Genomic DNA, 21613 nt, shown 5'->3' on the forward strand with positions numbered 1-21613 from the left:
GTAAAGTGCTATATCCTGACCTCACTTGCTTTGGCAAGTTTAACAAGCCATTGTGGTAGAAACAAGGTATTGCCCAGAGGCACGAGAATTCATTTGGTATTTGCTTCCAATTCCACAGGGTCCTTCTTCTGACACACACGTTGACAGCCTGAGAACTTGCAGAAAATTTTCTACAGTTTTACGCATTAAAAAATCTTGGTGGCTCTTTGTTTAGAGACTGGTCACACCTTCCTTTATTCTTTTTTACTTGAGAGACTATTTTTACAGTGGTCATTTTCAAATAAACTCAGTTGAAAATATTTTATGGTAACTTGCAATAAACTGAAAAGCTCTTTGGATTATAAGAAGAGTGTAAGTTGCTGTACTAACCTTTAAAAAGATTATAGCTATACCTGATGCAAATGACGAGTTGATGGGTGCTGACGAGTTGATGGGTGTAGCACACCAACATGGCACAAGTATACATATGTAACAAACCTGCATGTTGTGCACATGTACCCTAGAACTTAAAGTATATAAAAAAATAAAGATTATAGTTAATAGGAAATGTATGCATGACTACACACATCCACACACATGCCTATGCATACATATATGTCACAACAAAGATTAACTAAAAATACAAAGCAGGGTTGAACCCTTGGAGAGTATGAATCATCAAATAGGTCAATTTAAGTTAAGAAGAGATACTAGTTCAGTAGTATAAGTCTCCAGTATATTTTGTAGTGATAATTTCCAAAGTGAAAAAATTAGCCAACTTTGAGAATTAGAGGACATTAGAATTTGATCTGCTTAGAGTATCTAATAAGAATACATTGTTTAGGCCGGGCACATTGGCTCACACCTGTAATCTCAGCACTTTGGGAGGCCGAGGCGGGCAGATCACGAGGTCAGGAGTTTGAGACCAGCCTGACCAATATGATGAAACTCCGTCTCTACTAAACATGCACATACACACACACAAATTAGCTGGGCGTGGTGGCTCATGCCTGTAGTCCCAGCTACTCAGGAAGTTAAGGCAGAAGAATCCCTTGAACCTGGGAGGTGGAGGTTGCAGTGAGCCAAGATTGTGCCACTGCACTCTGGCCTGGGTGACAGAGTGAGACTCCATATCAAAAAACAACAACAACAACAACAAAAACAAAAAACATTGTTTTAGCTTTTACCCCTGCTACTTCTCCCATTCTGATTTCTGAGCTTTCTGTTTTATTCATCTACATAGGAGGATGTTTCCTGCCATGAGAGTGAAAATCACTGGCCTAGATCCACATCAGCAGTACTACATAGCAATGGACATTGTGCCTGTGGACAATAAAAGATACAGGTAACAATAACTCTGGGATGTGGAAATGTGGGTATCACCAACATTCCAAGACAATTCTTCAAACTCCTTAGAGGAAATATTTTAGCAATGCATACTGTACAGGGAACAAGGAATGGAGACTATGTCAATGGCCTGTGGCAGAGCACCAGGTGGAAAAAGTGTTAACTTTGACCTGGGATTCCCCACTATGTCTCTGGATAGAATGGGATTGTATAGTGTCTCCCAAGGTAGCAAAAATCAAGTGGATCTTAAGTCTAAATTTGATTTAATTAATATTGGAAGTGATTAATATATTGAATAATTTGGTTTGTGAAATGCTAAATAAATTGGGCTGATTTATTTTGGAAAGAGAAAGGAGAGGTGGAACAATAAAGCATATTAAAATGTATATTTGATGGATTACCCCATAGATGATGGAGAGGAAGAACAGGAGAACTGGGTAAAATTTCAGGAAGAATATCTACTTAGGGAGAATTATTATTCATTGATATGGGTTGTGAGTGAGATTGTTAAGTAATTTTCCCTCAAACTGATTAAAAGCCAATGTAGTCTCCGTGTCTCTTGGATGGCTTATACATAGTCCTTGCCAGAAAAAAAAAGTTGTTGCTTATTTGTTCTCTTGAGGTCTCACTCAAATCAGTAAATCATTACTCATTTTTGAAATATCTAAAGTCTAAGAACTTGGCCCTAAACCCATGAATAGGGAGGCAAGTGTTGATGAAAAAGGCCAGGACTAGTATGGCAAGCAGGGAGAGAGCTGGCTGAGAGAGACACGGTCTGACTTTCAGCACTTAGGAGAAAAGATGCTTCCAGCTTGTTTTAGGGGATCTTGGGAGTTGTGATTTGGACTGGGTGCCTCTATTTCTCAGGGTCCAGGTCCCACGTGGTCCTTTAGAACTGAGAAGCAGGGAAGTGCCAAATCCATGAAGATGTTTCTTCTGAACTCCGAGAAAATTGGCAAAGTTGGGAAAACTGACTTCCTTTGCTACCAAACGTCTTGTTTCCAGTGACTTTGTGGGAAAATAGTGTAGAAGATGATGTTCAAAACAGGTTCATCAAAGACAATGTGAACTGCGAGTATTTGGTGGTGTTTCTGAAATGGTTGCAGTGAGGCAAAAGCCCATCATAGAAATGCCTCAAAGTCCAGATTCTTAGCAAGGAAATGGTTAACCAGTGAGAGACTTGGAGGGGCTCTGCACATGGCTGCATTTTATAGGACAATATGGAAGATGTTTTTAATAAGAAACAAAATCCTGAACAAATGGCCAAGGGATTATATGGTTTGCATTTGAAAGGTGAAAGGTTGCAGTAAAATGCCTTTTCTATAGCTAGACATGTGAGTTCAGGATGCCTGTGTGCACACAGGGGTGCATGGCATGGAGAGAGGGAAGAAAGGAAGAGGGCTGTGAGAATGTTTTCCTTGCAAGGGCTGTAGATTTGATCATTAACCACAACACTTCTCTGCCCTCCCCACTCCATCTTTTTGTCCATTTCTATCTCTATTTCATTTCCCTGCTTATCTGCCCTTCTCTTTTCCTCCTTTGATTCTCTGTTTCTTTCCCATTACTTCTCCATTCCTGTAATCTCTTTGTTTTTCTCTCCTTTCCCCTGTCTCAACTTGTTTCCTGGACCTCTGTCCCTTCTCTGCCTCTGTCTCTGAATTTTCCTCTCTTTCTCTTTATCTCAGATATGTGTATCATAGCTCCAAGTGGATGGTGGCTGGCAATGCTGATTCCCCTGTGCCCCCAAGAGTTTATATACACCCCGATTCTCTGGCTTCTGGAGACACCTGGATGAGACAGGTGGTCAGTTTTGACAAACTCAAGCTCACCAACAATGAATTGGATGATCAAGGACATGTGAGTCAAAGAATCCTGTCTCCCCTTTCTTTCTCTCTTCCCCTGTTTGTTTTAGAGCTGGCTAGCCCCTGTCTTTTTCAAATAGGTAAAATAAGGAATCTCTATGCCACTTTAAGTCATTTTAAGTAAGTAAGCATAAAAGTGTTTTTTTTTTTTTCCAGTTAAATTCCATTTATTACAAATCTAACATTTAGCAAACATCTGTTATACATCAAGTTGTGTTTACCAGACAAAGTCCTTGTGCTCCAGAGGCTTACAGTCTAGTCGAGGAGGCAAGACAGAAAAACAAGACAAATTAACCAGTGTTAAAAGAAATCACAGCATTCAGTAGAATAACCCAAAGGCCATAAAACAAGAGAAACAAGTGAATGACAGTTTCAGCTAATTTGTCAAGAAATTTTTTTTTATAGGGAAGACTAAATCTTAAGGTTTTCCAAGTATAACTGGAGCATGTGATGCTATTAATATATCTTTGGCAGTGAAACACATATTGAATTTTCACTGAATGGCAGGACGCATACTGGGTGCTATGGGAAGATTGAATAAGTTAAAACCATTGCTTCCATCTTCAAGGAAATAATGATTTTCTGAAAGAGTGAAAACCCATATCTACCATTCACTCTCACATAACAAAATAATGTTCACATATTCAATAATGAATGCAAATAATAGGATGTACGATTTAAAGACAGCATGAATACATGCTGAACATTTGAAGCTGGATGGAATAACTAGTCACATGGCAGAGGTTCTGAGACCTTTTAGTGATATGTTGTCCATTGGTACTAGAGAAGTCATTCGGCATTATCCAATTGAAGCAAACATATTACTTTTACCATCCATGTTAAGGATGTTCTGCTATTTGGTTCCATGTAATGCTATTTAATCGCTTAGTTTTTCCTGGCAAGTATACTGATTTCTAGTTTTCTGTACATCTCACCTCCAATCTGTGCTTTTCCTAGTGCTTCTACTTTGTGATGTATTTTGCATGAAAGCAAAATGTAGGTTCCTTAAAGCCAAGCCTGGTACAAGTCGCCTTTTTATTTTAGATCATTCTGCACTCTATGCACAAATACCAGCCTCGAGTTCATGTGATTCGCAAAGACTTCAGCAGCGACCTTTCACCCACTAAGCCTGTTCCTGTTGGGGATGGAGTGAAAACGTTCAACTTTCCTGAGACTGTGTTCACCACAGTTACGGCCTATCAGAACCAGCAGGTAAGAGGTGGCCCTGGAGAGTCTTCTGCTACATCTCTTTTTAAAAGAGTCTCTTCTTGCTTTGGGCAAGAAATGCTTAGTCCTGCATGGCACTGAAGAGTTAGTATGAGAGACAAGAGTTTTTCAGTACACACAGGGCATTGGTGATAACAATATGGTAGTGCCTAGTAACAGCTTACACAGTCTAGGTTTAGATCAGAGACAAGATCTTGACTGAGAAGACCAAACCTATTAAATTATTTTTATGTCTCTCTGTACTTGCACCTGTGTTCATGATCTCTACTACATCCTGGCAAATGATCCTCATCGTTTGGAATTCCTTTGCAAGTACTGAGGTTTGAGTCATGCCTTCTCTCTTATATACAGTTTTCTGTGTATCCTTCCACCAGGCTACATCAAAGGCATCAAGCTGTTGTGGGTCTATTTAAGACCCACCACTTCCACTTACACTTTCAGATTAAATTTACTTCTGTGTGACCACCAGCCACATCGTAAGATCTGTAAGTTTATATCTGTAATACATTCATTCATTCCATAAATATTTATTGAGAACATACTATGTTCCAAGTTTAGCAGAGAAATAGAGCTGATTAAGATGTATTTTTTTTCAAGAAAAGAAGAATTTTTGTTGAATGAAAGACATGTAAATACATAATGATAGGAAAATGAAATAACTCAATGACAGAGATGTAGGCAGAATGTTTCTTGGTTTGTGGAATAATGTAAGTTTTCCTGGAAGAGTTGACACTTTTCTGATGTCGACACACACACACACACACACACACACACAGAGAGACAGACACACACACACACAAACTAGCCAGAAGAATGCAGGAGAAATATGTGTAGGAGAGGGGGAAGGAGAAGTCAAGTCTGGAATTACTGTGGGTATTCTAAACATGTTTTTTGTTTTTGTTTTTGTTTTTATATTTTTTTTTGAGGAAGGTGGCTAGGTGGACTTAAAAGTGGTCTCACTTTACACAACTCCCTAAAAGTTGCTTAAGAATGCCATTTTTATTAATTGGATGGTATTTAATTATTCATCAAAATATGTAATTACAAAGACTCTGCAGTGAGCCTTTCCAAAACAAAGAAATTTTTTGTTTATCTTGCTTGAAATTGTGCTTACTTTCATTTGGGACCTATGAAAGCAAAGTGAATGTACACTGTTATACTCAATACCTTTTGTATTAGATACTCTGCTTCGTGCTCTAACAGTGAAAGCAATATATAGAAAAACATTCGTTTACTAATTCTTTATCAAGTGATTATTATGTGCCAGGCAGCTGAAGGTGAATTATGTAAGTATTGACTCAGATAGAAAGGGTATTTCTATCTTCATGGTCCTTCTGCATAAGATTCCTTAGGTATTATTTACTTTCAGAGGAATTTGACATACAACAACCCTTAGTCCACTAAAGGTTAAGTACTATACAGTGTTAGACTTCTCAGCAGCTGTAAAGTGTTTCCAACTTCAGATTTTCCTAGTGAATGCCACATTTCATCAAAAATAGAAGAAGAGCTTTAGTTTGGTTTGGGTGCTATTTAAGAAACTATTAAACTGTCTCAAATTCCTTAGATAGTAAAAATGCAGAAGCCATGGAGGATCCATACAGAAAACTGTAATAATTAAGATTTTTCCAGCTCCAATACAAGATATAGCATCAATATAGACATGGACTTTGGAGCAACCAGAACTTTGGGATTAGTTCTGGCTCAGAAGAAGGGGAGTAAGAGTCTGAGTTCTCTGGATAACTGATTAGACTTTTCTAAGAGTACTCCAGCCACAATTTAAAATAGTTAGTTTCTGATGAAGGCAGTGATGTGACAATAAATATTTCAACATCAGAATTTACTTTATAGAACACTGAAGAACAAACATTCTACTGCCTTATTGAGATCAGTTATAGAGACCAGGAGAGCCAGTATTGTAACCCAAGTTGAAACTAGAAAGCTACAACTCACTTTGACAATGAAAGAGGACCAAGCATGGGTTTTTGACAGCCCCTTCACATCCTTTACCTTCTTTCACAGATAGTGTTCTAGCACATGAGTACATTCTATCATAGAAATATTTTGTTTACATCTGGGCTGAAGTGGGAGCAGGATACCATGGTTAAGATCATGAAATTTGGCAGCAGATAAACTAGGTTTGAGTTCTGATCTTTTCATTGACACTGTGTGGCATTAATTCCTTTCAACTTGTATTTCCGGTCTTGAAAATGCGCCTGCCTCATAGAGCTATGAGGACTAAACAAGGGAACATGTGTAAATTCACAGATACAAACCTGACATCTAATTAATAGTAGTCAGCCTACGTTGCTCTGTGGCTGGGTCTGAACAGGCATGAAAAGTGGGGCATAGAAGCAATTTTAAATAATAAATTGCTTATTAAGGAAAAAGTGCATTGTTGGAAATTGGAGGAGCTGCAATGGCTCTCAAAGGAATTATAATCCATAGGTAACTACTTTGATCTCTCTGTCGTCATGTCATATTGTTGAATTCATGATGTGCTGACATTCAAAATAGATGAGTCATACTCAATTCTGCCCATTTGGGATCAAGATGACAGCTTTTGCCTGTTTAACAAGCCTCTAATCCCTGGATAAATCAACAAGCATGCTTATTTAACATTCCCTTTGGCTGTGCAGATATGATTTAATATGATACAGTAACTTCTAGTAATACAAAATAACCTTGAGTCTTTCCCCCAGGAATCCTGAAGTTTGCATCCTGTAGGTCAGAGCTGTTACTTAACTATACTTTTCAGACTTGTTCTGAAGATGCCAGGTAGCATAAATTGTTCTCTTTTGTGAGCTATTTTCACTATTACTGTGTTTTTATTCTTCATAAGCTTCTAGAATGAGAACAATCAATATGGCAAAATTATTTACTTCATCTATTTCTTTTTAAGGAAATGGTTAGTAGGCCTGTGAAATAGTAAAGAGAAAAAACTTTAGTGGTAGGTCCTTAGTGTTCTCAGGAGCTTGTTTGGGGAAACACTGAAGAAAAGACAATAGAGGGAATGTAATGGAAATGGAACATTACCCAGACTTTCGAAGGAAAAGCAGTGTCCTGCTTCACAGACAGCAATGAGCTAGACATTTGGAGACCTGGGTTTTAGTCTTAAATTTTCTACTAGCTACACATGTTGCTCTGAGCAAGTTGTGTTTTTTTTTTTTTTTTTTTTTTTTTTTTACAATAATCGCACTTCAGTTTCTTCTCTTAGAAAATGAGGAATTGGCCTGTGCTTTACAAGGTCCCTGATAGCTCTGGAATTCTAATTTATCCCTCTTTTTTTCTGCATGATTTTTAATGAGGATTGGGAGCAATTGTTCTCAAACCAAGACAATCAACACGATTTTCAGCTACTGAAAATTATTAGAATGTTCATGTCTGAAAATTGTTTTTATTCACCAGATAATCTATACCAGTACATTTTTAATAAGTCTACACTTGAAAGGTATGAACATGGTGTTTTGTAAATAAGATATTCCCCAATATACTGTTTATTTGTGACTCTTTTCAGTTCTTTTGTTGTTTTTATTTTTTGTTTGTTTTTTGGGACAGGGTCTTGCTCTGTCAACCCAAGCTGGAGTGCAGTGGTGTGAACATGGCTCACTGCAGCCCTGGCTTCCTGGGATCAAGCCATCCTCCTGCGTCAGCTTTCTGTGTAGCTGGGACCACAGGCGGGTATCACCATGCCCATCTAATTATTTTGATTTTTTTTTAGAGATGGAGTCTCATTTTGTTGCCCAGGCTAGTCTTGAACTCCCGGGCTCAAGCAATTCTCCCACCTCGGCCTCCCAAAGTGTTGGGATTACGAGTGTGAGCCTTCCATTGTTAAACACTGTGTTCCTGCTAACTTCCGTCTTGTCACCCAGGTTGAACACCTGGCTGTCACAACATCCAGTCTGCCACTAATGTCTTTTGCTTCTACTGATAGAATATTTTCTTCTTTCTAACCTAATTGATTTTGCCCTTGTTCTGTTCCTGCCTTCCTCTGACCTTGGGTTCTTATGATAGCTTCCAGTTAGGTCACCTGGACTGCAAGCTTAATGTCAAACAAGCCATCCTATACATCATTGTGAAGCACAGCGATAATTGCACCATTTCTATGCCAAAAATTGTCAATGACTCCTCAGTGCCTAGGGAGTCAAGTCCCGGACGCTGAGTCTTTCCAATAGTGTCCTCTGTGGCTAAAAACCAACTACATTTCTAGGCTCAATTTCTGTTATTCCTCCTCACACATCTACAAGAGAGTTGCAATCTGGCCAGATTTTTACTGTTGCCTGAACTTTGTTGCATCCTTGCCTTCGTATGTCCCTTTTTCTTTTCTGGGAATGCCCTTCACTTTCATTTTTATCTGTCTTGATTCCTTCTACTCTTCAAAAATTCAGTGAAAATACCATCCCCTACCACTTCCTTTCCTTTTTTCAGCTGCAAATGAACTCTCCCCAGTTATAACTGTTAGGGGGCTGCACTCTCTCATGACCTCATCACATTGTAACTTTGGCGTGCATCCCCACTCTTCCTGTTGATATTTTGAGCTTTTTAAGAACAAAAGTTGTACCTTTTACAAATAAATAGTATGATGTAGAAAACACGAAGTTGAGACTTAGGAGACTTGAGTTCTAGACCCAACTCTGCAGTTGACAGACTATACTACTTTTGACAAATCACTCTACCTTAGTATTCTCATTTACAAATTGATGATTTGATCTGAATCAGTACTAGTCTATGCAGAAGCTTTTATGGTCCACTGAAAAATGAGAAAAATATAGAAATATAGAGACTTTTATGAATATAGACTCTCAATTTAATAGACTTTATTTTATTTTGTCTTTCCTACTTTTTAGGTATAAAAATGTCACTTATTTTATGAAATTATGAGACAGGAGAGAGTAGATAGGTTTTAACTGTCTCCATTTGGTAGAATGAAAAATTGGGATGTAATGTTGATTCCTCAAATGATGGGAGGGGGATTAGAATTGGCCTAAAAAATTCTGAAGCACATCTCCATAATTCTAAGATATTTGTGTCTGACCTATACTGCATAGCACTGAATATATATGGTTGGCAAATGACTGAAATGAAACTGAATGAATGATTAGCTGACATGACTCTACCACTGGTTTCTTTATATATCTGGGGTTCTTTTTCTTTGGATGTAAGTAGTAGTGAAGAGAGCTTTTCTATTTTCATGGAATATGTTATGCTTTTCTTTCCCCATTTTCCATTCCTTCCTTCCATCCTTGCTTACTGACCAATACTCTTAGGGCTGCTAGCATACTGAAGTTATTATTACTATTATTTGCTCTCTATGTGCCAATTTGGCAAACCTATGGCAGAGAGAAAGGTGCAGCATGCCCAGAATCTCTTCATGGGGAATAAAGTGGTAGATGTGGGAATAAAGGTGACTCAACACTTCATGCTTTTTCGTAGAAGAATCTGACGCCAACACATCCTCACGGAATTAGCAAGAAATTTCCATTGCAAAGCCTTTGTCTTCTCTAAGGGAAAAAGAATGCTGAACGTTGATTTTTGTTTTCAAACAGGAAACTAGATTTCAAAAAGACATGGCCTTGTTCTCCCCAGGTAACACAGTCTTATTTCTTGATGAGAATTGGCTACATGAACCAGATAGGAAGTCGGAAACCACATCCAGGTTTGTGCGAGCAAATCCAGTAGGATTTCTGAGCCCCTCATTATAGTCTAAACTAGAGAGCTGTTTTGCTGGCTCAAATCAGTGTGGAATTTTTTCATATGGGCTAAGGTTTTTTGTTTTGTTTTGTTTTCCCCCCTATGGAAAACCTTTCAAGCAATATAGTATGAAATAAAAATAACGAAGAGTGTTAATAAGAGAAGGCCCTTTCAGCCTTGGTACTGTAAAACCATACTCAGGATATTCAAGTTTCATTTCCTTTTCAGGTTGTGCTATTTATGTCTGCCTGGTGCACTGTGAAGTATACCTCATTTATTAACTGCCTCCGTGTTACTAGGCAAGAAGTCTGTGACAATGATTAACATTAATGGTGGCAAGTCGGCAACCACCCCCTTATGTGACTCAGTGTTCTATAATTCAAACTATACAAATTAGTATAAGGTTATGGAAATAAAATCTGTAAAGTAAAATGCTTTTACAACCTCTGTATTTTCCCTCTCTTCTCATTATCATTGGGCCAAGTTTGGACATGTAGACTAGTAGACTTGTTTTAGTCACACAGGAGGTTACCAATAGACCTTGTTCTCTTAGTATAGGATTTTTGTCTCTAATGCCTCTAGTGAAAGCAAATAGAATCAAGAGCATTGTTTGGTCTAGATTCTCTAAAACTTATCATGGTTTTGGGATTCTTGATCCCTAGCTCTCAAATCATCATTTATTCATTCACTCGCTCATTGAATAAATATTCATTGAACATGTCACACTAGGTTCTGCTTAATTAAATGGTATACAAAATAGACATGGTTCCTACCTTTGGTCCAGGGGGAGTTACATTTAATAAACATGTAAATACAAAAATGCATGTGTAATTACCAATTGGGCTAAGTGCAAAGATGGAATTTAAAAGGGTGCAGTTAAGAAGAGTAGCAGAATTATCCTATTTTGGAGAGATGATCAGAGATCTCTCTCAGGAGATAACATTTTGACTGAGACTTAGGACGAGGACTCATGTATGTGCAAATAGAGAAATGAGCATTTCAAATCTGGTTGTAGTGCAAATGTGAGTAGTCTGAACACAGAAAGAGCTTGGCACAATCCAGCACTGGGAGCATCTCAGTCTGGCTGAGTTGCTCAGTCTGCCCTGAGCCTGTGGATCAAGGCAGGGGAGTGTGAATGGGTTGGAGAGGCAGGCCAGAGTAAGGGCCTGCTGGCTCTGCAAGGCTGGGCAAGGAATTTGAATTAAATTCTGAGTGGCAGTGGCCACTAAAGAGAATGACATGGTCCAGTTACATGTTAACAAAGACCAATTGAGGTGCTGGGTAAAGAAGAGGTTGTACAGGGACGAGAATGGAAGAAAGGAGTTCAGTTCTAATGGCACATAGAATAATAGTTCAGTCAAGAGATGATGACATGGGCTAAAGTTTCTGGAATATGTGTCATTCTTTCCCACTTTGATATTCATGCTTACATAGGGCCTTTCTTTAAAAAAATTTAAATTAAATTTTATTTTAAGTTCCAGGATACATATGCAGGATGTGCAGGTTTGTTTCATAGCTAAACGTGTGCCATGGTAGTTTGCTGCACCTATCAACCCATCACCTAGGTAGTAAGCACCACATGTATTAGCTATTTATCCTGATGCTCTTCCTCTTCCACTCCCTGACAGGCCTCTGTATTGTTCCCTTCCCTGTGTCTATGTGTTCTCATCATTCAGCTCCCACTTATAAGAGAGAACATGTGGTGTTTGGTTTTCTGTTCCTATATTCATTTGCTCAGGATATTGACTTCCAGCTCCATCCATGTTCCTTCCAAGGACATGATCTCATTCCTTTTTATGGCTGTGTAGTATTCCATGATGTATATATATTACATTTTCTTTATCCAGTCTATTATTGATGGACATTTTGATTGATTCCACATCTTTGTTATTGTGAATAGTGCTACAGTGAACATACACATGCATATATCTTTATAATAGAATGATTTTTATTTATTTGGGTATATACCCGGTAATGAGATTGCTGGGTTAAATGCTACTTCTGGTTCTAGGTATTTGAGGAATCGCCACACTGTCTTCCACAATGATTGAACTAATTTGCATTTCCACTGACAGTGAAAAGTGTTCCTATTTCTCCACAGCCTTGCCAGCATCTGTTGTTTCTTGATTTTTATTTATTTTTATTTTTTATTTCTTTATTCTTTTTTTTTTGGAGGCAGAGTCTCGTGCTGTCATCCAGGCTGGAGTGCAGTGGTGCAATCTCAGTTCACTATAGCCCCCACCTCCTGGGTTCAAGCAATTCTCCTGCCCCAGCCTCCCAAGTAACTGGGGCTACGTGTGCACGCCACCATGCCTAGCTAAATTTTTGTATTTTAAAGTAGAGATGGGGTTTCAGTATGTTTCCCAGGCTGGTCTCAAACTCCTGAGCTCAGGCAATCCACCTGCCTCAGCCTCCCAAAGTATGAGGATTACAGGCATGAGCCACCATGCTTGGCCTCTTGACTTTTTAATAATCACCATTTCTGACTGGCGTGAGATGGTATCTCATTGTGTTGACTTGCATTTGTCTAATGATCAGTGGAGTTGAATTTTTTTTCATGTGTTTGTTGGCCACATAAATGTCTTCTTTTGAGAAGTGTCTGATCATATCATGTGTTACAGAGTGCCTTTCTTAAGAAATGCTTCCTTTGTTCCTTTTCCTTCTCTTGTGTTTTCATTAAAATCCTACACATCTTTCAAGGCCTGGCTCACATGTTGTCTCTAACATGAAACCCCAGAGCCCTTCAACATGGAGTAATTCCTACTTCGTCTAAGCTCTTAGCCTACTTTGCCTTTATTGTGAACTTTATGACCTTCTTTTTTATATTGTAATTGTTAGTGCACGTCTGCTTCTTTCTTCTAGATTATAAGCTCCTTGAGGAAAAATGGATGACACATAGCTATACACTGGCTGTATACCACTCTGTCACCTGTGTTGCTTGTCACACGGCTTTGCACACAGAAGGCACTTGATAAAAAATGATAAGTGGCACAACCATGCTCTTCATAAAGCTCTCTAATTCTCACATTAAAAGCTTTAAAACAAGTGTACAGATACTGTTTTTTCTAACATTTGAGGCATTTGCTATTAAATTTCCATGCATACCCATTGGCCTGGGATCCAATGAGCTGTGGGAAATATATTTTCAACCATTTCTCCCAGGCCCATGAAGTTGAGTGCTGTTATATTTACAGGGGTCTGTGGAGACCCCCAAAACATGGCATCACAGTCATGTGTCAGAAATCCCTATCATAAATGAGTTGGACAGGATAAACCAACTTGAAAGAGAAAATAAAATATTATAACCCCAACTTGAAAAGAAAATATGGTGCATGGTTTATTGCTGTGGATTATGGAGGAAGAAAACTGATTTTAAGTCAACACAGAAAAGCAGTGACACTCTTTAAACTCAATACAGTATTCACATGGCAGACACTCAACTTTAGAAAGTCAAACCTTTAGGGTCCTGCTCTGGTCTATAAAATACATGCAAAATTGCTTTGCTACATTATTAGTGCTGCATAATTAGTGTGCAATTTTAAAGGCAAGGAATATTTAGGGAGAAGAATAACTTTGAAGCCTTGAAGACTCTTTCAAGTCAGAGTCTGGTCGTCAGAATCTCACATTGCTTTAAAAGACCTTTAAAGACTGCGGTCTTGGGAAATTCCACTCCGATAAAATGAGGTGAAAGAGAACTAGGAAAGATTTGCAATGTAGGAAACAACTTTAGCTGTCTTAGTGATAAGTTCTGCAATTATCAAAAATATGAAGATGATCTTAAATAATGAGATTCCCTTATTTCTAGAATCACCTTGCACTGAGAGTGCCTTCCTTCTTTCCTGAGCTCCCTAGCACCTATCCCTAAGTCTCCATTGCTTGAATGTAGTGAGTCATTAACAATTGGTGCAGACACAAAGGTACCAAGGCTGAAAGTGGAAACACTAGAGTACATATGGAATATGTTGTTCAGGCTTATTCTAGTGTACAGGCATGAGGGCAATGTATACAACCATGGTAGGGGTTGCCAGAACTAAGATAAGATGCAATGGATGGGGACTTATGTGTTGAGTGGAGGTTGAACCACATGGCCCCTGAGGACCAAGCTGGTGACACAATTGGATGTGCTAGGTTGGTCAGCCTTATGAAACTGTCTCTTTATTTCTGATTTGCTTGTGATTCTTGGAGACTGGATGACATGTACTGCATCCTGTCCCGTTCAGTCTCACATTGTAGATTTTCCTTTGGGTAAGACCCTGGCAAAACTCTGCTTTTTCTGTCCTTTACATGAACATTTCAGGTCATTAAATGAATAATTTCTAGTGGTAGGAAAGGCATGCCTTCAGTGAAATGGCAAATGCAGTCAATTTTTGGGGTCTTTCAGGCTGAGGCAGATTGTCTGGTGGTCTGATTGCACCTAACTGAGTTGACTGAGTCCATTATTAATTATTAACTCACTTGCACATAATTTGTTAACTAATTCATTCAACAAGCATTTTTTAAGTGCCTCCTGTGTGTCATGTACCATGGATATGACCATTGACCAGTTTTCCATTTCAATATCTGTCTAGGCAAGTGATTTATCACCACTTTGGGGCAAGGAAGGTGAGTAGAAGAGAGTTTATAGAGTCACATACTGGGCAAACTTTAGTTTTTATAGAGAAGTGAGTCAGGTGGGTCAGACATCTGTGTGCCAGGCCAAGTTCTATATCCAGCTTCAAATTAAATCTCAAGCTGAAAGGAAATTAAGTAAAAGCAACAGCTGTTATTAAAAAAGTGATTTTTGTAATTTTCTAGGAGTACTAAAAAAGAAATCAGTTAATATAAAAGCAATTCATACTTATTTGTTTGTTTCTAGATTACCAGATTAAAAATTGACCGAAACCCTTTTGCTAAAGGATTCAGAGATTCTGGGAGAAACAGGTAAGAATCACCGGGGAAGAGGCGCTTCTTTTCTATGTGACATTACTTCCCTCACATCCTGCTGACGGCTGATGGCTCCTGCTTTTTAGAAAACACCTGTATGCTCCGCCACTGTGTACACTTCAGCAAAGAGAAATGGATAGCTAACATAAGAATCAAATTCTTTGTTGCATAGCCTAAATCACCACATCAGATCCCTCATGCTGTTTTCTTCCCTGTATCATATTTAGTAACTGAGTCACTTAAAACAAGTTTTATGGTAATTTATTATCATTAAAAGATTGCCATTTTTTCTCTGATAAGTATTTGTAAGTGGCTTCAGCACCTGCAGTGATATCTCATCTATTTTGCATTACTGGGAAACGAGGAGTTGTAGAAAAGTAACATTTTTTTCAGAAAATTACTCCCTTAAGAGCTAAAATAGTGTGAAAAAAAATGTAACTGCTTTTCTCCTGGGAAATAATTCCAAAATATATCAGATGCTTCCTGCTTTAGAAAAGAGAGTTTATAGAACCCCCCTTTCTTGATGACTTAGCCTCAGTCATTATAACTAGGTTATTATATAGTGAATCTCTTAAGAATTGCTGAAGTTTATAGGACTATTTGCTCCTGCTATTTAATGTTCTTACAAACTGTGTCATTTCTCTGGATGATACTTCTTTCCATTCTCTAAATTCTTTCTCACTCCTCCTATATAAAATTAAAAGCTGTTACCTATGGAAAGTTAGGAGAGAATCAAAATGGGTAGGGAAACCAGCTGTATCTAAGATTATTCAATCAGAAAATTTCATCTTATATAGACAATATTGAATTCACAAATGTGACCCATCTGTCTCATAAAGTGCGTAGGCTTTGCAATGACTGTTTAATAGATTATTTCCCCATAATTTGAGGGCGTTTATTTACATTCAAATGACAGATTACCAGGAGTTATCTTCGGTATTCTCTCTGTAAGAGTTTTCAAATCAACCAAAAACTTTTATTTAAAACCATTTTGTGAAATGTGCAGTGCATTATATTAGAATCCAGATTTATGCTAAAAATCAGTTATGGCAATCATTTTCTTTACAAAATGATTTATGAATCACTTCTCTACTAAACGTATGTATATTTAAAATATATTTAGATTTGAATAAAATTGTATTTACCTCAGAATTTTAAAAAATTATATGCACTGAGAAAAGTAAAAATCACTTAAACTTCCAGCTTGTGAATGACAAAATTGAGCAATATATTTTTGATCAAGCAACTACTAGTTAGTGGTAGAGCACAGTAGAACTCAGGCATGTGGACTATATGCCAAATGCTTTTTCCTTTCGATCATTCGTTGTTTATAACAAGACAGAGGCCCTCATTTTCAAAATTTAGCCAGTGAGGAATGAATACCTATTACTTTCATTTCAGATGACTGTCCTCTTCCATCCCATTAGCTTATTTTACATGTCCAGGTCAGCAGAATGTGCTTGCAAGTCATTTCCTATTGCCTTTTTTCCAAGGTGTTCTGCACTGTGGGCTAACTGAAGACCTTGTTAGTGATAAGGAGATCAAAAATAGAAGCTGGCTTTTTGTAAAGAAGCCTCTAGATCTGTCTTGGTGATTCTTTGGGGCAGGACTTTCATGACAGGCTATTTCTGGAGGCAGGCCGTGGTATGTAAGGGCTTTTAAGACCTTTAGCTTGGAGTACATGGATAGATTTTTCAGGGGTTTCAGATATTGTAGGTAAAGTTGTGTTTGGATGAATAGATACACATTTTTCCTGGAGAGAGGTCTATATCTTTCTTCAGATTTTCAAAAAAGTCTTAAAGTTAAGAATTTCTGCTCTAGATACAACTTTCTCTCTCTCTTAAGGGTTCCAGCCTACTGGTGTTAGTTATTAAACTTCTTCTTTCTTTTTCCTTCCTTCTGTATCTCCAACAGCATTTAGTATTTGCTTATTTTATTCTTGGCACTTGAAATATTTTATTTTCTTTGCTTTTTTTCTCCCATTTGAGTCCATGTTTTTCAGAGTTTTTGTTCATTTTTCTAAAGTTGAATTTGATTTCTAAATAAGTACTTTCCTATGAGCAGTCACCCATTCCTTGGAAACTGCCATCTGAATGTACTTTGACCATTTGTTGTCTGCACTGCAAAGGCATCACGAAATATGTAGGTCAATTGTTGATAAATGCGAAGAAGAAAAATAAATCAGATTAAGAGGTAGAGTGAGAGGTGGAGACATTTTTACAGGGTGAATAGGGTTGGTGTCTCTGATAAGATGCCATGAATGTTGCAAAAGAAGCTGCCAGCTATGTACTCTGGGGCAGCGGAAACAGCGAGTGCAAAGACAGATGTGTGCCAGGCATGTCTATGATACATCAAGGAGGCCCTGTGACTACAAAGCATGACCCCTGCCTGCCCAGGAACATGACTGAGCATCATGAGAATAAAGGTGCTGAGGCATGATTTATAACAGAAAAGTAGGCTAGATAAGCTAGTGTTGAACCAGCATTAGATCTATGTTGTAGGAAATAGAGCCACTCTTTAACTTTGAGAATTAGACTGTTGTATCTTGAAGGATTTGCTGTTGGCTAGGAATTGTGATGACATCTCAGGTCAAGTGCTGAGGCCCTCATTCCTCTACTGGCCTGAAGGCTGGTGACTGTCTTACTGCTCAGGGCGGACAGTTATGTGTGTGTCCTTCCTAATGAGCTCTATTCTCTCTAAGGGCTCCGGGAAAGCAGAACTATGGATCCTCATTAGCCCATTTCCCTGCATTATTTATTTATTCTTTTCTGATAGCATGGGAATTCTTCATTATGTTCCATCAAAATCTGAGGGCTACTTTAAGTACTATCAGAAATCTTATCAGTTAACTTACTGTGTTCTAGACCTTTAATTATGTTTTCTCTAATCTTGAAAACAACTCGTATTTTACAAATGAAACAATTGAGGCTCAGAGAGGTTGGGCAGTTTTCCTACTGTCACATAGTAAAGCTGGAACAGGTGTTAAAGCCGACTCTGCCTGACTTCAAAGCCTGAATGCTTTGTGCTTTATCATGCTAACAGTTTACACTTGGCTTATTTTATCTTCAACAGATATTGAGAACAGAATCCCAACTCTAAAAGGCAGAATCCTACCTCTTAATCTGTGTAAAAACACTATTCAAGTCACCTAGAACCTTTGCTTTTCCAAGCAACACAAACTGTATATTCTTAGTTTGTCTTCATAGCCTACTCCCCGTGACTTCATTATCAACTTTATCCCCGTGTAAATAAGTGTTTTCCTAGTAGACAATGGGAAGCCAGCCTGACCTTCCCTAGCAGATGAAACTATGATATAATGACATTGAAGTCATGTGTCTCATGATGGGGCAAGGATGAATTACTAAAGATAGAAGCCATTTTTGTCCTTTAACATTCTGGAAAACTGGATTAAAATAAATTGTTAAGGCAAGTAAGGAGGTCCTTGTATTTTTCTCTTTAAATATCTCAAAATTACCTGATAATCACACTTTAATTCTCACTGGCTACCCACAGGATCTGATGAGGGTAACAATTATTAATGCCACTTTGTAGGTGGGAAATATTGATAGATAAGGATATAGAGAATTATTTGCAAATCTTCTGGGAACTTGTGGTTCTGCGCCAGAATCAGGACCCAGTTCACCACCTTCCATCCAGCACCTCATCTATTGCCCTTCTGTGGTAAAAAAAAAAATTCTAATTTTTAAATTTTAAATCTAAGATCTTCCCCATGCATTTTAGACATCAAGTGACTCATGCAGAGGAGCATGGTTGATGAGTTGCGTATAAATGTACCCAAAACATACGGATTGTATTTCCTTTAAAAACACATGGGCTTAAAAATTATGGGGGAAAGTGCTTGTCCAATGTTTTTTGGTTTTGCAGAACACAAAACATTTGTGGAAGACTTTGGAGTTACAGAGTTTGCCAAACCTCAAACCAAAACATGTTCAGGTTTGTCAATCTCAATACATTCTAGTACAATCCAGAGGCTCAAGAAAGGAGGAATGAGAGGAAAGATGGGGAGGACGCAGCCACCCACAACACTCTCCTCAAATGCCTGTGAGAGTCTCTCTCAGCCCATAAGCCTCTCACACTCAGAACCATCTGAGTGTGGCCCCCTGGCTGACAGCTATGTCCTCTGAAGTATAGAAAAGAGTGCTTAAAGGGACCTGTGGCTGAGCATACTAGCTTCCCATTTTTCATATGTTGATGTAAAGAGACAGCCAGCCAGGTGCGGTCGCTCATGTCTGTAATCCCAGCACTTTGGGAGGCCGAGGCGGGTGGATCACTTGGGGTCAGGAGTTTGAGACTAGCCTGGCCAACCTGGTGAAACCCCGTCTCTAGTAAAAATACAAAAATTAGACGGGCATGGTGGCGTGTGCCTGTGATCCCAGCTACTAGGGGTGCTGAGACAGGAGGATCGCTTGAACCTGGGAGGTGGAGGTTGCAGTGAGCTGAGATCATGCCACTGCACTTCAGCCTGGGCAACAGAGCGAGACTCTGTCTCAAAGAAGAAAACAACAACAACCACCACCACAACAAAAACAAACCAGGGATATCCACGGAGAAGTCCTCCTGGCTTCTAGCCCCATCACCTTCTCATTCCTCTAAATGGGAACCAGATCTGATTGGTGAGTTTGGAAGAAGGAACCCCCTAGATTCTTGCCTGCTTACCTGCAGAACATACATTCCCAGCTGTCTTTCCATTATGTGGAAAGTCTAGCAGAGGAGGCCTACATTTCTGGGGCATCGGCTTATTTCAGGGGAGTTCTAGCCAGCTCATTCAGCCTTCTCACCTATGCCACAACCCCCAAACACCTTTATCTACAGTGAAAATGGTATTCTGGTCTCCATGACATTAGGCTCCTGTGCCTTCCACAGAATAGATTCTGAGCTTGGGTGAAACAAGAGGTGATAGTCATTGGACTGTGTAAGACCCCAGTGGGAGCCCCAGTGAGTTCACGTTCCAGCCCTGTGGTGCCACCGTCATTAGAGCCTGTTGTAGTTCTCCCTGCTCCTTTAGGAAGTGTCAGGTGAGAAGCATGGGAAGGTCTCCACCCTTCAGACTTGACTTATGGAACTGCTACTTTCCATTACCAAGTAATTAAGCCCCTGATGAGAAGTCTTCACTGGGAGCATGTATGCATGTGTATGTGTGTGAATGTTGAGTGTGTGTGTGTGTAAGTAAACCTGTATATGTGTGAGTGTGTGTCTATGTGTGTTTGTATAAGTATTGTAAGTATTCGTATATGTGTGAATATGTGTGTGAGTGTGTGCATGTATAAGTATACCTGTATATGACTGTGTGTGTGTGTGTGTGCGTGAGAGAGAGAGAGAGAGAGAGGAGTGAGTGTATGTGTGTGTTCACATTGTGGGGAAGAATAGCAGATGGCCATTTTTTCTGGAGTGAAATCACTGACAGATTTTGCTTCCAGGCATTGTCTCTGCAATGGGAGGGAAATTGTTTTTTTATTTTTTTCTAAGTTGTTTCTACTTCTAGATTTCTTAGAAATTGTGTGGCCTGAATCTGGCTTTCGGTGTGTGTGTGGGAGGAGAGCAGTGTTCACCTGTTATCAGGCCTATAGCTCTCAGACACAATATCCAGGGTTGCCTCTGGGAGACTTCTCCTACTGGAGGAGACAGTAACACTTGCCCATTTTCAGGAAAAAATAGCTTTTCTCAGCTTAAGTTTTTTTTTTTTTTTTTTTTTTTTTTTTTTTTTTTTTGGTCTTGTGCTCTGTGTTCCTGGTCTCTCCCCTCTACTAGAATATAAGCTCCTGGAAGACTGGGACTGTACCTATTCCAGGTTTCTGTTCTTGTATTTTTTTTTTTCATGGTGCCAGGAATACGAATAAAATAATAATTTTTCAATTAGCTTCAAAACAGTGAAAAGGTGTTGATGAGTGGCACAGCATATAAAAACCAGGAGCATTAGAGAGAGAAAGCCCTGTCCCAACCAGGGGGAAATCAGGTAGAGCAGCAGTGAGGAGCTAGTTTTGAATACCACATAAGGAGGGAAGAAAGAGCAAATCTCTAAAGAGGCTTAGCTTAAAAATTAATGACAATTTTGATGAAAGTCAGAGACTGATTGCTGCTGGTAAGACATTGATTTAGCCTAACTGCAGATTAGACACACACACCCTTGAGGCCCTCTGATCTGGCTCTAGATAGCTGGGGCATGTCTGTGTGTTCTGGCTCCCTGGAGAAGGATACCTAGCAATTTTCAGTGCCTGCGAGCTTCAGAAAAGAAGTGGTTCCCAGAGACTGAGTTAAAGCAAAATGAGGTTTGGTTGAGAAAGGCCATGCAGTAGTGAACCAAGAGGTAAAATTATGTCTTTGAGGATGGCCACCCCAATGGGGAACCTGCACCAAGGAGAAGACAAAGATCCTGAAGCTGAAGAGGAGCAAGAGTCTTTGCGCTGGGTCTAATTTTCGAGAAGCACCCCTGGGAAGTGCATGTGCAAGCATACCTGGAGAGTCCACTGTGCTCAGCTAGAGGGAGCATGACAACTCTCAAGACCCTGCACATGAAAGACATAACCAAAGAAGTGGAAAGAAAGAGACTTTGCATCTTTCATCCCACA

The 21613-nt window shown here is 39.0% G+C and overlaps 1 protein-coding gene across 3 annotated transcripts in view; it reads left to right on the top strand.

Moving 5' to 3' along the window:
• Nucleotides 1–21613, top strand: part of TBX15 (T-box transcription factor 15) — a 105113-nt gene that overhangs the window by 59379 nt on the left and 24121 nt on the right. For all 3 annotated transcript variants that reach the window (XM_010357545.2, XM_010357544.2, XM_010357546.2), the window contains exons 3-6: nucleotides 1223–1324; nucleotides 3012–3183; nucleotides 4233–4400; nucleotides 14959–15023. In XM_010357545.2, the coding sequence (XP_010355847.1) occupies nucleotides 1223–1324; nucleotides 3012–3183; nucleotides 4233–4400; nucleotides 14959–15023 (507 nt within the window). The remainder of the gene's footprint in view (nucleotides 1–1222; nucleotides 1325–3011; nucleotides 3184–4232; nucleotides 4401–14958; nucleotides 15024–21613) is intronic.

This window comes from Rhinopithecus roxellana, chromosome 8, assembly GCF_007565055.1.
Source record: "Rhinopithecus roxellana isolate Shanxi Qingling chromosome 8, ASM756505v1, whole genome shotgun sequence".
NCBI classification, from domain to species: Eukaryota; Metazoa; Chordata; class Mammalia; order Primates; family Cercopithecidae; genus Rhinopithecus; species Rhinopithecus roxellana.